At 31.4% G+C, this 16,705-nt stretch overlaps 2 protein-coding genes across 2 annotated transcripts; one reads left to right on the forward strand and one right to left on the reverse strand.

Annotated features, from left to right (window-relative positions):
* The first annotated feature begins 2,070 nt into the window (after positions 1-2,070).
* LOC140884339 (probable ADP-ribosylation factor GTPase-activating protein AGD15) lies at positions 2,071-5,921 on the forward strand. Its single transcript, XM_073291071.1, has 9 exons — positions 2,071-2,245; positions 2,715-2,773; positions 2,865-2,955; positions 3,620-3,674; positions 3,925-4,015; positions 4,112-4,304; positions 4,846-5,023; positions 5,235-5,332; positions 5,649-5,921. Coding segments are annotated over exons 1-8 (720 nt in total). The 5' UTR covers positions 2,071-2,194; the 3' UTR covers positions 5,237-5,332; positions 5,649-5,921.
* A 9,101-nt stretch (positions 5,922-15,022) lies between these two features.
* LOC140877394 (uncharacterized) lies at positions 15,023-16,197 on the reverse strand. The gene is made up of 2 exons (XM_073280929.1): positions 15,672-16,197; positions 15,023-15,381 (listed from the first exon to the last, which is right to left on the reverse strand). The coding sequence occupies exons 1-2, from the start codon at positions 16,195-16,197 to the stop codon at positions 15,023-15,025; spliced, it is 885 nt and encodes a 294-aa protein (XP_073137030.1).
* Positions 16,198-16,705: the final 508 nt, after the last annotated feature.

Here is a 16,705-nt window from a genome sequence, read left to right on the forward strand (position 1 = left end):
TGCTGAGTTAATTCGTTTGTTACAAACTCACAGTTTGTGAATGTAAACTGGACGCTCAACTGAATTGATCAGTTAACTGGTTGTCCATTGCTTGATTGATTTGTTACTCGATTGGTAACTGGAAGCTCAATTGCTCTGAGCTCGAGTGAACTGGTAGTCCAAAACTGAATTTACTCAAATGATCCAGTTTTATCAACTGTTTATTATCTCCGGCTCAGTTGATTTTGTCTTCTAGTTCAGTTCAGTTGTACTTTAGTTCAGTTCGACTTCTCAGTCAACTTCAGTTCAGTCGACTGCTCAACTCAATCAATTTTTCAACTAATTTTCGTGTCTTCACAACCGTGTTTTAGCAATCGCCCATAAAATTAATGCACACTAGAGTGCAGATGATCAAAATTATATATATATTGATTGAACTAATTTAAGTTTATATATTTTTTGTTTAATTAAATATATAATTTAATCTTTTAAACATATTTTTTTAAGTTTATTTGATTATTTATTTATTAAAAAATTTAAATATATTCCCTTCAAAACAAAAATTAAATATACCAAATATGTCAATTTTTTAAAATAAATATTTAAGGAATATGTTTCAAGTGAAACGATCTCACGAATTTACAGTTGTGAAACGAGTCACTCCAATCCATACTATATTGAAAAGTAATACTTTTGACTTGTAAAACAATATTTTTCATTGGTAGAAGATCTGTACCACAAAATTGATTCGTAGGACATGGGAGTTTTGTAATATTTAAGTTGTACATATTTTAAATCGTTAATTTTATTAATGGAATTAAATGTTTATGCAATAAACAACAAATTAAAACTCCTATGATACCGTTTCAAGGTCAATTTTATGAGATGAATCTCCGATCTGGCCCAGCTTATGAAAATATATTAATTTTTATGTCAAAAATAATTTTTTTCATGGCATATATAAATCGGCTCAACTCATCACGTATATAAATTATGAGATCATATCACAAAAGACTCATCCATAAACAATTAATTCTACAAAGTTGTTATAAATTTGAATATATTTTATTTAGTTGATTAACTACTGATGTGTCATGTATTTAACATTTTAAATTTAAAATATAATTTAATTAACAATTAGAAATCTTGCAATGTATAATTTTTTTTTAGGAGAACATTATTCTAAGTTTTATATAATATAAATATTTATACATCTCCAATACCTTATATATTTTGTAAAAATAAAAAAAAAGTTCATCAAAGTTTTATACAACTCGGCTAAATCGTGAGTTAATTTTTTGTTACTTTATATTTTTAATATAATAACAAATTTTAAAGTAGTTAATTTTTAGTTTGTTTTTTATAAATAAAAGTTTTAGTTGTCGATAAATTTCCTCTTTAGAGTTTTGTAAATAAAGATTTATGAGGTATAGAAATTAGATAAATTCAAATCAATCTAATTTACTTTTTATTTTACTATATTATTATAGTAGATGTTTTTTAATTAACTAATTTTTAATTAATTGGTAAAGTTTGAGATAACATTACGATTATATCCTAACTTAATTTACAACAAAATCTAAATTATTAAGTAAATTAGTCAATTTTATATGACATTAACTTTTTTTAACCATTAGATTTTTTTAAATTACCAAAATTATATTAATTTTGTGACTTTTGATAATTTTTTTATTAACGAAAATACCACACACACATAAAATAATGTATTTGTTACGTATTAGTGACTATTTATTACAAAAACATTATATTTTTTTATTTTTTTAATTTTATAATTATTATTTTTTTGTTTAAAAACAAACACGAACTTTACAAGCTCGTAGTAAATAATAATACGACGCCCATCTTCGTAAATAAAATAATAAAAAAAAAAAACCTCGTCGACCCAAATAAAATGACTTATAATTTTTATTTTTTGGAAAAAAAAGACAAAGTTGTGAGGGGCATATATATATTGTGGCAGCAACAATGGGCGCCAAGATTTGTAGCGAAGTTCAAGGATGATAGCTTCATACAATCCTTAGAATCAGTTGAGCCATTCACCATTTTTGCTCTTCTTCTTACCAATTTCATCTTCCTCCGTTCCCCCAATTCATTCAGAGAGATCCCAAAAAATCACAGAGACAGAGAAGAACTTTCCCCCCTGTTTCTCTCTCTTTCTCTCTCTCTGTGTGATATATTTGAGTTTTCGGCAGCCATGAATGAAAAGGCGTCTGTTTCCAAGGAGCTTAATGCCAAGCATGCAAAGGTAACGACATAAATTCCCCTTTTTCGGATCAATGTGCATCTATCTGTTCTTGGTGATTTGGGTTCCCTTCATTTTTATGTTTTGCGAGCGAATTCTGTTTTTTTTTTTTGGGCATTCTATTCGTTGTTCCCATCTCGCAAGAAGATAAATTTCTTGGGTTATCCTGGTTATATGTGTGAGGGAATGGAGAAAAAGAATGAGGCACAGCGGGGGTTAAAATGCATTTTTTATACAATGTCTTCAGCTGAAGATAAAGGGGAAAAATTCCCCGAAGCGGATCTTGGTGCGTGTATTTTGCAGAAATTGGGTATAATATGCTGTCTTGCATATCTATTTTAACACTTTTTAGGCTCAATTTCAGAGTTGGGATGTTGGACATTTACCCAATTCTGAAACTGATTCTCATACGTTACATTTTTGTTTCAAGGAGATTGATATATTTTTTCGCTGTGTGGATACATTCTTTTAGATCTTGGAAGGTCTTCTTAGGCTGCCGGAAAACAAGCAATGCGCAGACTGCCTGAACAAGTATGTTAATCAATTCGTGGTTTTTCGACATCTCCCCTTGCTTGTTTGATATAATTCCAATAGAAGTGATCGGGACCTGTATTTTTTTCAGGGCCCCACGTTGGGCAAGTATCAACCTTGGAATATTTATATGCATGCAGTGCTCGGGAATTCATCGAAGTTTAGGAGTACACATCTCAAAGGTTTGTATATGTTCAACCTGTCATCTCCCTTTATTCAACAAGTAAAAAAGTGGTTTATGAAATGGATAAACACAAATGCAGGTGATTTTGAAGGATCTTGTTTCCTAGTCATTTCCATTTACATTCATCTATGTTTCTGTTTGTTTGATGATTCTGTAGGTTTTTGGCACCTATTTTGTTTTCTTGATCTTGGTTATAACGTACTGCAATGCTAACCTTGATTATTGACAATGAGATTTTAAGTCAGACGTATGTGTCCAGCGATTTGGTAGATTTCAATCACGCTAACAGTGAGGTGAATGCTTATCTTCTGCACTTCTACAATCTTGTTGGATTAATAGACTGCTAGGAAAATTTATGCTCAGGTGAAATCGCTGGCTTCGAACTTATTCACAATCCTCACTAAATCTGTTCCAATGAAAGCACAATCCTCACTATGCTGTTTGCAACATAACTCCAGTAGTTTTGCCTTCTGATCCCTTGGACGGACAAAGTTTTTGTAATTCATGTAATTTTGAAGTATCTATTCATTTTATTTTTAACATGATTGTGCGTGCTTATTTCAATTCTAACGACTTTCAACTGTTTTAAGTTTATAATATAGCATTCTTCAATTTCTGATTCTTTCTTCTTATTTTTCTTCTCTCTTTTCTGGGAATAATAGGTGAGGTCTACAACCTTGGATACATGGCTTCCAGAGCAGGTTGTTTTTATGCAATGTAAGTTTGCCTGAGGCCGTCTTGAGCGAGTAAACCTCGCATTTTTGTCTGTCCATGAAAGACTTGATCCTAAGTCCTATGGCAACCTTTTTATGGTGTCAACATATTTTACTGGGTTAGGAACTAGATGGGAAGTGGGAGGTTATGGTTTTCTACACTTTAGATGTTCATTTATGCTACTTAATTTTTTGCCTCTTGTTGGAATTTGGTGCTCTATTTCAAGGATTCTCAATCCTTTTATTCTGTGCAGTGATAGGAAATGAGAAGTCTAATGATTATTGGGAAGCAGAACTACCTCCAAACTATGAGAGAACTCCAATTGACAACTTTATTCATGCCAAGTAAGGTCATCTGCAAATGTTTTGGAATGCATCATTAGCAAAAACCTAGGTTCTTATGCTTTAGGTTCTATTTAGTAAATCTTATTTCGGTTCCAGGTATGTGGATAAAAGATGGGCTTCAAAGACAGACATGCCACCATCAGAAGTAGTCAGTGCTGAACAGAGTTGTGAAAAATCTGTATGTCACACCTTATCAGGAATTCCAAAGAAAGCCAGAAAATACTCTTTGGGGGATGAAGCTTTCACTGAGCACATCTCACAAGTTCCTCCCACAACACGAACTCGTGGGGTAATCATTTGCTCTAATGCATATCTGCCTGAAAGCAACTTCACTAAGCATTTCTGGCTTTTTGTTCATCGTGTGAATCTCTCTTACTACTGCATAGATAATTCACCTTCATGCTTCCTATTTAGTCAACTCTTGGATCTACCTTCTGGTATATGATCTATATATGCTTCTATACAGTGCAGTAAATAGAAATGCTAGTAATGGGATCTTGGTCTTGAATTTAGAATATAGAAAACGACAAAAATGCAATACCAGCCTACGACTGCAGAGAAAACACAATGATGACTTGCATGACCGCGTAGTGGGAAACTTATCCTGGACTAATGAAACGTTTCGGGGTATGGTTTGTGTGTATGTACTACAATACACTATAACATGATAGATGTGAATCTGAAAACTGAGATAGTGAATCCCCGCAAGGGACTTCACCGCATATACAAAGACAAAGGAAGTAGGTGACATTTCAAAATTACACACCCTCATATTGAATCCAATTTGTTAAAGGCCCAAGAAAATGATATCAATATTTTCACCTCAACAGGCTTCTTTAGATTTGATGTCTGATGTCATCCCAATTCCACCAATGGTGATCGCCTCCGAATCCAATACATCAAGTAAAAATGCTGAGGTTACGCAAGATCTCTTCAGCCTGCTATATGTGTCGGAATCAACACAAGATCGAACAGTTGTACCTCCATCACGCTGGGCTACTTTTGAGTGTAAGAACACTCTGTAAAATACTTTTGTAATTCTGCTACCTTTCAAGAATATCTCAAGATCACACACCGGTTTTAGAAAAATAAAATGAAAATTGCACAATGCATAAGTTTTAGCATGCACATAATTGCATAATCCCTCTCGGCATTTGCTCCATTTCTTGAAGATTACTATGACTCTATACATGTATATTTACAGAAATTTGGGTTTCAGGAATTGATGCATCAAAGGAGTTGAGTGTCTTTATCTCCATGCAAACAGGATTTTTAGTTCATGGAGACAAATGTTGGAAGAGTGACCTCACAGTAAAGGTATGACATACTCTCCATTCGGCGAATGTCATGTACCTTCTAGACTTCACGGATCAAATTCAACATAGATTACATCTCCATCATGCTCAATAGTGTTTGCAAGACTATCCTAGTTTTGTATACCCTGTTCTTTTTATGGCCGTCGTAATAATACTTTAATTAACCTTGGATGTAGAGTTTTTCTTGCAGCGTAGGCGAACTACACCATATAACATGATCGTCCTAGATATCTTTCTTTGAATGTGATGATATACATGATCAAATAACAAAAACTACGGGTTTGATTATCTTATTTTGTCTTGGTTTTATGATACAGGTACTCGATCAACAAACATATTTGGACCTCAAAATTTCACCTGGGTTCTCCTTGCTGATTGATAAATTATACTAAAGTCATCTTCTGCACGTTAAGGCACTCTGCAAGGACCATTGTACCGAATATTTAGTTTTGATAGTTTTCTGCATTAGCTTGTGTTTGAGATATTGTGATAGATGGTGTATAGTTGCAGTTGGTCGAAATCTTTGTAATGCCATTAATCAAATTTTCTTGGATTATATGTGGATTCAACCATAGAATATCAATTTTTCTTTGCATATAAATTCATAATCTTGATTTATTTTATCCCAGGAAGAAAGCTCAACCATGATGTTAGAGTCATGTATACGCTAGCCATTAAGAATTTAATTAATGTCCATTCGTCTCATTTTCTAATCTGTTATTTGTTAGCCTAGTTTTTCTGATTGACTGAAAAAACCATTCTTCCATATTTTTTATGAAAGAATATAATACTGCCAAAATGGTGAATAAAAAAAGACTAAAAGTTGACTCAGACTTTCTTGAAGGCTTTGATCTCCTGTTTGAAGAAATCTTCAAAATCCAATTAATTGTCAAATGGCAAAAAATATTGGATTTTATTTTTCTTCACCCAATAGAAAGATAAAAATTAGTTTGAGGCCGTTTCACTGATTATTTTTATGAGATAAATATACAACTCGGCTCATAAAAAAAAATTATTTTTCATGTCAAAATTATTTTTTTTCACTGTAGACATGGATCGAGTCAACTCATTTCAGAAAAATAGAACTATGACACCGTTTCACAAGTGCCGCGCTTGAAAGCAGATAAACATAATGTAGGGAGAGGATCAGCTTAGAATAAGCAAATTGTTGGCTGTGTCACAAAGGATGATGTCATATGGCCGAATAAGCATAATTTGAATTAGTAAGCATGATTTTACTTTTTTATATATATTTTATGCGAAGAAAATTAAATGAATAGGATTTGATATAGAGTCTGATGTGTTTTTGCCAGTAAATATGGACATGTAGTCCATTTCTTTGGATTTCTTTACTATTCTGAATAGTGAAGTTTCGGTCTTTACTATTCTGAATAGTGAAGTATCGGTATCAAAACAATAATATCTTCACATATTAGGTAGATTGTTACCGTAATAATATATGTATAAATTAAATAATCTTCGAGGATTTCTTGTATGCTGGAAACTTGTCATTTAAATAAACGCATTTAATTCACAAATAGAAATAATTTATTTATAAGATTGCATTTGTATTTATGGATTTGAAGGTAAGGATTTCAAATTCGTAACAACAAATTCATTGGTTTGTTTGGACAAATCCAATTAACAATAAATTTCAAATCTCATTGCGGTGGATTTCAAAGTCATCTCAAAATAGTGTCATTTCAAATTCTTCCATAAGATATTTTAGGTTACGTGTGGAAGAAATTTTAAATCCATAGATTTTAATTGCAGTGTTCTAAAAGGCGCCGCCTAGGGTGCTAGGCTGTTGCTCACCGCCTCGCTTTTTTGCTAGGCTATGCCTCTAGGCGCTGTCCGCCTAATCTCCCGCCTTGGGCGCCGCCTAGGCTGACAAAACGCCGCCTAGGCTGACAAAAATCCGCCTAGGCGGTTACTATTTTTTGCAAAAAAAAAATAACAATAATAAACTAAAAAAGATTGGTGACGCGAGAAAAAAACACGAAAAGAAAGAAGAAGCGCAAAAAAGAAAGTCAAGCAAAAAATTAAATCTCATATTACATATGAAGACTTGATATCTATTAATATCATATAATTGTTGTTGTTGTTATTTTTATTAATAATAAAATTTTATAAGAGTTTCGTACAAAAACTGAAAAACATAAGACATAAAATTTATATTTTATAGTAAAACTCATGAATATTCTAAATTATTTATTATTTAGGTTTAAAAATAAAAATCGCCTAGGCGGGGCCTAGGCGGCTAGGCGCTAGACGGCGGGTCGCCGCCCGCCTACCGCCTAGCGTTTTTTAGAACATTGTTCAATTGTATTTTATGATTTACAATGAAATAATAGATCCAATTCGAAATCCATACAATATTTTTTTTACTAAACAAAACTATACATCATTTATTTACACATTCGTTATATAAAATATAATAAATTTCAAATGATACCATTATTGGATAGACTTGAAATAAATCCTAATTAACATGAACATATATAAGCATGACAAGAGTGGATTCTAAGTTATGACATTGATTACCTAAATAATAAAAACACATTTGAATATATTTAAAATCCATAAATTTAAAATCTTTCAATTCAAACACAATTTAAAAAATCCAAAAATATTTCATCCAAACATGACTAAAGCTCAACACTCGAACAAATAAAGTATAACACGAATAATTTTAGTTTTGCACTTATTATTTATTATTATGTTGTCAAAACTTTATCACAAAAATTCGTATAAGTGAGTCAACTTTGGGGTTTTTTTTTATATTTAATTTTAAAAAAAAATTAAATTGCAAAAATAATTTGAAATAAACGCCCTTGCTAACAGTGGATCCTGCAAGAAAAAATACAGGGTCCGCTATTGTTTGAGCGGACGCTGCCAGCATGTCACATGAGGACATGTGACACCTTTGTTTTTTTTTAATTAATTAATTATATAATTAATAATGTTTAATAAAATTAAATTTAGTAATATGATCATTTTTTTCTAAATTCTAAATTTTGAATTTGATAATCGGACTGAAAAATTATTAAAAAAACAAAACATAAAATTTACGATTAAAAAAATTATATTGATTAAATAAATTTACGATTTAACTTAAATTTTGGTATGTGGAGTTATATATTTATTTTAATCGTTTGGATTTGTGGAGATCCCTTGGTTACGTGGATAAATTTAAAGTAGTTAATTCAAATCTATTTAAATCGAACTGATGCAAAAATGCTATTACAAAATTTCTCAATCCGAATTCAAGCTGAAACAAAATCATCTCGAAAATATGCAAAAATGCTATTACAAAATTTTTCAATCCGAATTCAAGTCGAAACAAAATCATCTCGAAAATTGTGAACTCGAACCGATCGAAATATATCCGAATTAATTCTCTATGTCTATTCATAAGAACTTGCAGAGATCCAAACGAATTAAAATAAGTCATAACTCCGCTAACCAATTTTTAATAAAAAAAATAAAATTTATAATAAAAAATATGATATAAAATAAATTTATCAAAAAAATAAAATTTATATTAAAATAAATTTATCAAAATATGTTGATAACTGATCACAAAAAAATTTATTTAATCAATTGAAATTTTTAACCATAAATTTTAATTATAATTTTCGAGATGATTTTATTTCGGCTTGAATTCGGATTAAGAAATTTTGTAATATTTTCGCATCAGTTTGGTTTAAATAGATTTGAATTAACTACTCTAGATTTATCAACGTAAACGAGGGATCTCCACAAATTCAAACGATTAAAATAAATATATAACTCAACTAACCAAAATTTAAGTTAAATCGTAAATTTATTTAATCAATATAATTTTTTAACTGTAAATTTTATATTTTTTCTTTTAATAATTTTTCAGTCCGATTATCAAATTGAAAATTTATAATTTTGAAAAAAAATGATCATACTACTAAATATAATTTTATTAAATATTATTAATTATATAATTAATTAATTAAAAAACAAATAAAAAAAACAAAAGTGTCACATGGGGACTTGCAAAGTCTGGCAGCGTCCGCTCTACACAATAGCGGACCCTGCATTTTTTATTGCAGGATCCGCTATTTGCAAGGGCGTTTTGCAGTACTTCTGCAAAACGCCCTATTTTAAATTATTTTTGTAATTTAAATTTTTTTTAAAATTAAATATAAAAAAAACCCGTCAATTGTGAGATTGATCTATGATCTCGATCAATGAAAAAATATTATTTTTATGTCAAAAGTATTATGTTTAACTCTAAATATGGGTTTGATAAAAGTATCTCGACGAAAATAATAATATAATTGTAAAAAATAATGAATTGTCATACTTTCATTTATATCGATCATGTTATATGAGGTTAATATCATAATTTTAAAAATTATCAAAAGATAAAACTGTAACTTGAAATTTTGAAGAAAAAAAAGGATAAAACAAAAATGTAACATTATATCATATAAGGACAAATTTAAAAATAAAATAAAATAAAATGGATGTCTCTTTCTATCTCTACTAGAAAATTCTTTATATATAATATAGATTAGTCCCTTTAAAAATATATATATACATCAAATGGTTTCTCCAACACAGTTAGATACTTACAGCAGCAAGTTAATTTATATATATTATTGTCAAATTATTTAAAACGTTTCCGCATAAAAAAGTTTCCTAAAACGTATGACGTAGTGGCCATACATCATTTGTAGAGGAGAAATTTTCAAAAACTAGGAATACTTAATAAACGGAAAAATCATGAAAGGGTGAAGAATTAAGAAAATAATACTAATGACGTCATATTTCGGAAACAATTTAAGTTGCACAATTTTAATAAGACAATTTTAATTATATATATGATATTGATCGATTTAATCTGTATCGAATCTGATATTTATTGAACAGCATTGACTCATTTATAAGAGAAATAAAAAAAATAAAAATAAAAAATAAATTGATTGGGTTGGGTTTGGTTTCCTTGGCATTTGGTGGGTTATTGTCACATAATTATCAGCTGAAAAAACTAACACAATAGTCTTTTTCATTGAAGCAGTGGCATGTGCGAATGGGTTTCCCCCTTATCTTTGAAAAATACAATATTTTTTTCTAAACTTTGATAGCTACCTTATTTTTGTTTTTATTATTATTTTATTATTATTATTATTATTATTGAGATTTTTTTAATATATATCCACCATTGTTCCCCCTTTAAATCCTAGTATTTCAGTGGAAATTATATGTTATTTTCATGTGATATTTTGACTAAATTTATTTAAAAAAACTTATAAGTTTATCAAGATTTATTTTAAAAATAAGCTATTAAAAATTTTGGATAAACTTATTTTAAATAAATTAAAAATGTTGATTTACATTATATATAACTTATAAGATATTTTTATTTTCAAAATTATCAAATAGGATTATGAATGTTATTTAATTTACAAATAATGTTAATATTTTATCATAAATATTAACCCTGTATTACCAAAAAAACAATACACACAAGCTCGAAAATACACACACAAAACACATATCACTATATGAAATTTGATAATATATTTACAGACAGATATCGGACGATCAATTCATGGATCGGTGGATCCGATCTCTGCATGCAGCTTACGTTTCAACATCATTTTGACAGCAAGTGGACAGCTGCGTTCAGAGATCCGAAGTAGCTATCGGTGTATCCAATGTTTCACGTGTCAGTGCATTTTTGACACCTCACACTCTACATGACCTAACTTTTCTTTGGCCGTTCTACGTTTGGTGGATCCAATCACGACGTTCGGTGCTTGCGAACTCACCATCGGTGGTTTCGAATTCTTCAGAAGGTCCGAACTCAAATCCTTTGATTTCGCACTATTTTAATCATTTGATTTTATCGATTAATAACTTCTTATTCATGTTTAATATTTAATTACATAAAATAATACTAGAGTCGCTATAGAAATTTCCAAAGAATATATAATTTGTAAATTAAAATATGAAATAATTTCATTTTATGTGTTTTTAACCATATAATCGAGGGTCGAGCTACATTAAGATGCTTCTGAGGTCGTAGCGAAGCCGTGCTCAAGTTTTGGATCTTCGATCAACAAATGATTATTGACGAACAAAAGTATATATAAGTCTGAACTCCAAGTATTATTTATATATATATATATATATATATATATATATATATATGTTGGGACCAATCACTAGTTTAGTTAAAGGCTTTTAGATAAGTTACAGTTATAAGATATTCACTTGACACAGACTTGGATAGTAGACCATGTTGTACTCGATCTGTCTAGTATATATAGACTAAAAATAAAATTTTATTTTTTTAACCTAAGTTGAAATTTTCATGAAAAAAGAAAAGAAATATAAGTATTTTGGAGATTATAAAAAGGAAAAATAAGTTTTTTAGTCCAATAACTTTACCTTCTTTGGGTTTTAGCCCATTAATTTTTTCGATATGGGTTTTGGTACACTAACTTTGCATTTTCAGTGTTTTTTGGTCCAACAGCATACGTGTCAGCTTTTGATTGGTCCACGTCATCATTTTGGACCAATCAGAAGTTGACACGTATGCAGTTGGATCAAAAAACACTGAAAATGCAAAGTTAATGTACCAAAACCCACATCGAAAAAGTTAATGGACCAAAACCAAAACATGGGCAAGTTAATGGACCAAAAAACTTATTTTCCCTTATAAAAATTACGGCAAAACACTCTCCATTATCACACAAGTATTATATGTCATTTTTTTATACAATATAATATAGTTATATAGTATAGATACTTATTGTTGCGTATTTTTGTGCCCGCAAATGCATGGTGTCAAGTTTTAATATAGTAGTGAATAGAATATCGTTCCGACGAGGAGTAATGTGAAAATATTCAGTACTTGTAATTATAATAGTCTAAACTTTATCTAGAAAATTAATAATTGAAATTTTGATTTTTAAAATTAAATAAATTCAAAAAACTTTAGCAAAGCGCGCACACAACTTCAGAAAATAGCAATGAGAGAAAATAGTCTAGAGGTTTTGATTTTACCTGGTTTTGACAATAACTACTTCTAATTAAATTATTTTCATGAATTTTATTCAATTAATAGCAAAGAACACTTAAGTATATTATTTCCCTCTCCCGAAAAACAAATAATATGTATCAACTAAGATTCAATTCCAATATCTCTATTAAAAATCTATTCCTAGTGATATGTGTAAAACAATGTTCTTTTCAAAAGCTCTGTTAACGTTATATACTCTCCCGAGCTATATAAACAATTAACGGTGTATTTTTTATTGATCTTATTCACAATTTCATCTCCCGAGTGCCGGATTCCAAATAAATATAACAAATCAATTATTGATCAAGTAATTGAAAAGACAATCAAATCTAGAAAAAAAACAATTAATTTAAGAGAATTCAATACAATAAAATCAAAAAATCGTAAAAGAGTCTACACCAGGTTCCATCATCCCTCTAGACTAATAAAATTTAGTTCATGATCAGATATAAATAAAATCAAATCATGTTCATGAAAGTAGACATCAAATCAATAATAATAAATTTAAAAGAAAGAAACAAATCTGAATATGTGATGTTGTGTCCGGTCGATCGATCTTTGTCTTTGTTCCAGTTGAAGTTCTTCACGTTGCCCGGATTTTTTCTTCCCAAAATTCACGTTCAAATTCTCTCAATTTTTTTGTGTGTGATGTACAACTGCCCTCCAATTCTCTTCTGAAAATTTCCTTTTTATATGTATATAAAAGCCCACAATAAAGCCCAAAATTTAGAGTTTTAAGATTTCCAAACTCTGATTATTTTCCCCTAAATTTCGCAGATGCGCTTGAATTTATGCGCAGAATTTCTTCAGTTGTGGCGTAGACTTGCCTTCTTATAAGAGCATATGCGCTTGTTCAATCTCAAGTTTTCTGACTTTTTGCGTGGCTTCTCTTCTCTTGAGCGCATATGCGCTTCTTCAATTCCTCATTAGCGCAGTTACTCTATTTATCTTGCGCTTTTGCTCCTTTTTCCTTCCATCAGGCGCAGATGCGCTCTATGCAAAGAGCAGATGCACTTATTCTCTTTTTTTCCCGTCTAGGTACTGATTTTGGCGCAGCTGCTCCTTCGATTTCGTGCAGGTGCGCTACAGCTCTGTTTCCAGCTGAGCGACAATTTTCAAAAAAATATATCTCGCAATATAGCCGTCTGATCGAGCTGAAATTTTTACAGCAGCTTTAAAACATCTAAATATTGATTATGAACGGTGAAGATTGGATTTAGAAGTCTGAAAAAAGCCCAGTAATTTTCTGAAGTTTTCTATCCGTAATTCCTCTTTTCGTTTCTTCTCGGTACTTTTCTTTCAATCTTTGCAACTCACAAAAACAACAAAACATATGCATAATATTTACTCGATTCATCACAAAATTTAAGTCAAATCATATATAAATTAAGTGCATAAATTGCACTTATCAAATCCCCTCAAACTTAAACTTTTTGCTAGTTCCGAGCAAAACAGTAATATGTAATGTAATCAACCTCCGAATTTTTACATTTTAAGATTCAATCTACATGTAAGCTAATTTTCTCAAGAGTTCTCATGTGTGTGTGTGGTTTTCCAATCTTGTCTATCCTTATCGCTTTCGATACACTAGTTCAACAAGTTTGTTTCATAGATTCGTCAATTCTGCTCTCTAGTTTCAAAATACTCTCTACCAAGTTCAATTTCTACTCAATAAGATCAAAAGGACTTTTCAAGTTATATAACAATTTTTCATAAAATCTCCGGATTTTGCACCCGGTTTTATTTTATTTATTTAGCCCCAATAATTACCTGCAAACTTAGCTATAACTAAAGATAGGATTCGTATTTCAATCCCCTCGTCTATAGCCCGGATGGAGCATCAACCCCATTCTTTCCCGCATACTTAGCCATGGATTGGTGATTAGGATTTCAATCCCTTTCCAGACCCGGATGGAGTTGTTTTTAACAAAAAAAAAATTTATGTTTCTTTGGCAATTTTTTAGCTTTCAATAAAATATTATATTGCCTAAATCATTTCTGAGCTTGTAGAAGTCTAACTCGGTTTCAAGTATAAATCACTAAAGTTAAGAATCAATCATCCAATCCACTCACAAAATCACAAAGTTTCTATAATCACTAGAGTGTCAACAATCAAGACATTCGTGCAATATGAGTGAGAACTCAAGATTAAATATAGCTAACATTGACATTTTTAACACAAAAAATATTTTCATCATACGTCAACACAATTACACATCATCTATTCAACTCAAACTAACTCATAAAAATTTTTCAAAATATTTGAAAGTTTTAAACACCCCCTCCCCCCCAAACTTAAAATGTGCATTGCCCTCAATGTAAAAAAGTAAAATAAAACCAAGGACACGTACCTTGGTCATCGAGCATCAGTACTCAGCACCTTCTTACTTCTCTCAATGCTTTTTTTTAGGGGTATCTCTTGAACTCTTCATGCTCCACAATTTTTTTTTACCTACACAACTCAATATTTTTATTGACGTCTAGTCTCAATATGTACAAAAAAATTAAAACAAAAACAAAAACAAAAACAACTAAATAATAAAAATAAATCAAATAAAATAACTAGCTTGGGTTGCCTCCCAATAAGCGCTTAGTTTATAGTCCATAGCCCGACTGTCACTGAGTTTAACCCGGTTCAGCTTTGTTGGAGGATTTGTTTTTTTCTTTCACCCTCCAAACATATTCAACTACCCTCTTGTACGTACTCTGACTTCTTTTTTTCTTCTGTGGCACCTTCGGATCATTCTCTCTTGGCAATTCTACTTTTCTTTCAACTTTGTAGCAACTTTTCCTCCTTTTTGCATGATCGATCATCAGTACTCTCTCCATGGATGGATTGTTAGCCTCTTTGAAGACATTAAAAATTATCTTCTCACCATCAACACCCATAGACAATTCTCCTTTCTTGACATCGATCTTCGCTTCAGCAGTATCCAAGAACGGTCTCCCCAAAATCAATGGCATATTTGCATCATCCTCCATATCTAGCACAAAAAAATACACAGGAAAGATAAATTTATCTATTTTTACCAGAACATCCTCGATGATTCCATGCGGATATGTGATAGATCTATCAGCTAGCTGCAATGAGATTGTCGTGGGCTTCTCTTCTCCAAGTCCTAAACTCCTTAAAACAAACAAAAGCATTAAGTTAATGCTAACTCCTAAATCATAAAGTGCTTTATTAAATTAGAAGAACCAATAATGCAAGAAATCGTAAAAATTCCTCGATCTTTTAATTTCTGTGGTAGATTCTTTTTCAGGATAACACTACACTCTTCAGTCAAGTTCACTGTCTCGAACTCCTCCAACTTCTGCTTCTTAGACATCACTTTCTTCAAGAATTTAGCATAATTCAGCATTTGCAGCAAAGAATCGGCAAACAAAATATTGATGTGAAGTTTCTTGAAGATCTCAAGAAATTTTGAGATCTGCTCATCCAATGTCTTCTTCTTGAAACTCTGCGGATATGGAAGTGGTGGTTTGTACATCGGTTTTGGCTCAGGTTCACTCTCCTTCTCCTCAACTTTCTTCTCTTCAACTGCAGATTTTTCAGTTCTATCAGATGCCTTGCTCTCACGGTTGTCTTCTTCATTACTTGCTTGTTTTCCACTCCTTAAAGTGATAACATTGCATTGCTCCTTGGGATTTATCTCTGTATTGCTTGGAAACTGGCCTCCGTTGTTATCTTTCAAGGCATTCGCCAGCTGCCCAATACTAGTCTTCATAGATTGCAGCACATCGCCCATATTGGTCACATGCGTTTCCAAGCTATCAAGGCGAGTCTCAGTCCTCGCCATCCTCTTGCTCGATTCCTGCACAATTAACTACATCCTCCAAAGAAGGCTTACCTTCACCCATGTTTGTATTGAACCCCGAAGGAGGATTCAACATATTTTTATTGTTGGCATAGAAAAAATTTTCATGATTACGCAAGCCGGGATGATATGTATTAGGGATAGGGTTACCTCTATAGCCTCCATAACCTCTTTGATTTATGTACTGCACTTGTTCAGGATGGTGAGATTGTAGTAACCCGTAATGATTAATAGGTAATTAATCAAGTGATCATGTTTAAATTTAATAAAACATGATTAAAGAAATTCCAAATGAATTAACGGAGTCTGAAAATAGATCCAGAACACTCAAAAATGGTGGGCATGGCTCGGGAGGTTTGGACGCTCCGAACTGGTGTTCGGAGGACCCGAACATGATCGGAGTCAGGATCGGAGGCCCGAGGAGTTCAGACGATCCGAAAAGGAGTTCGAAGGATCCGAAGAGGATCGGAGGCTCCATCGGTGGAATCGG

This window comes from Henckelia pumila, chromosome 2 (genome assembly GCF_033568475.1).
Source record: "Henckelia pumila isolate YLH828 chromosome 2, ASM3356847v2, whole genome shotgun sequence".
NCBI classification, from domain to species: domain Eukaryota; kingdom Viridiplantae; phylum Streptophyta; class Magnoliopsida; order Lamiales; family Gesneriaceae; genus Henckelia; species Henckelia pumila.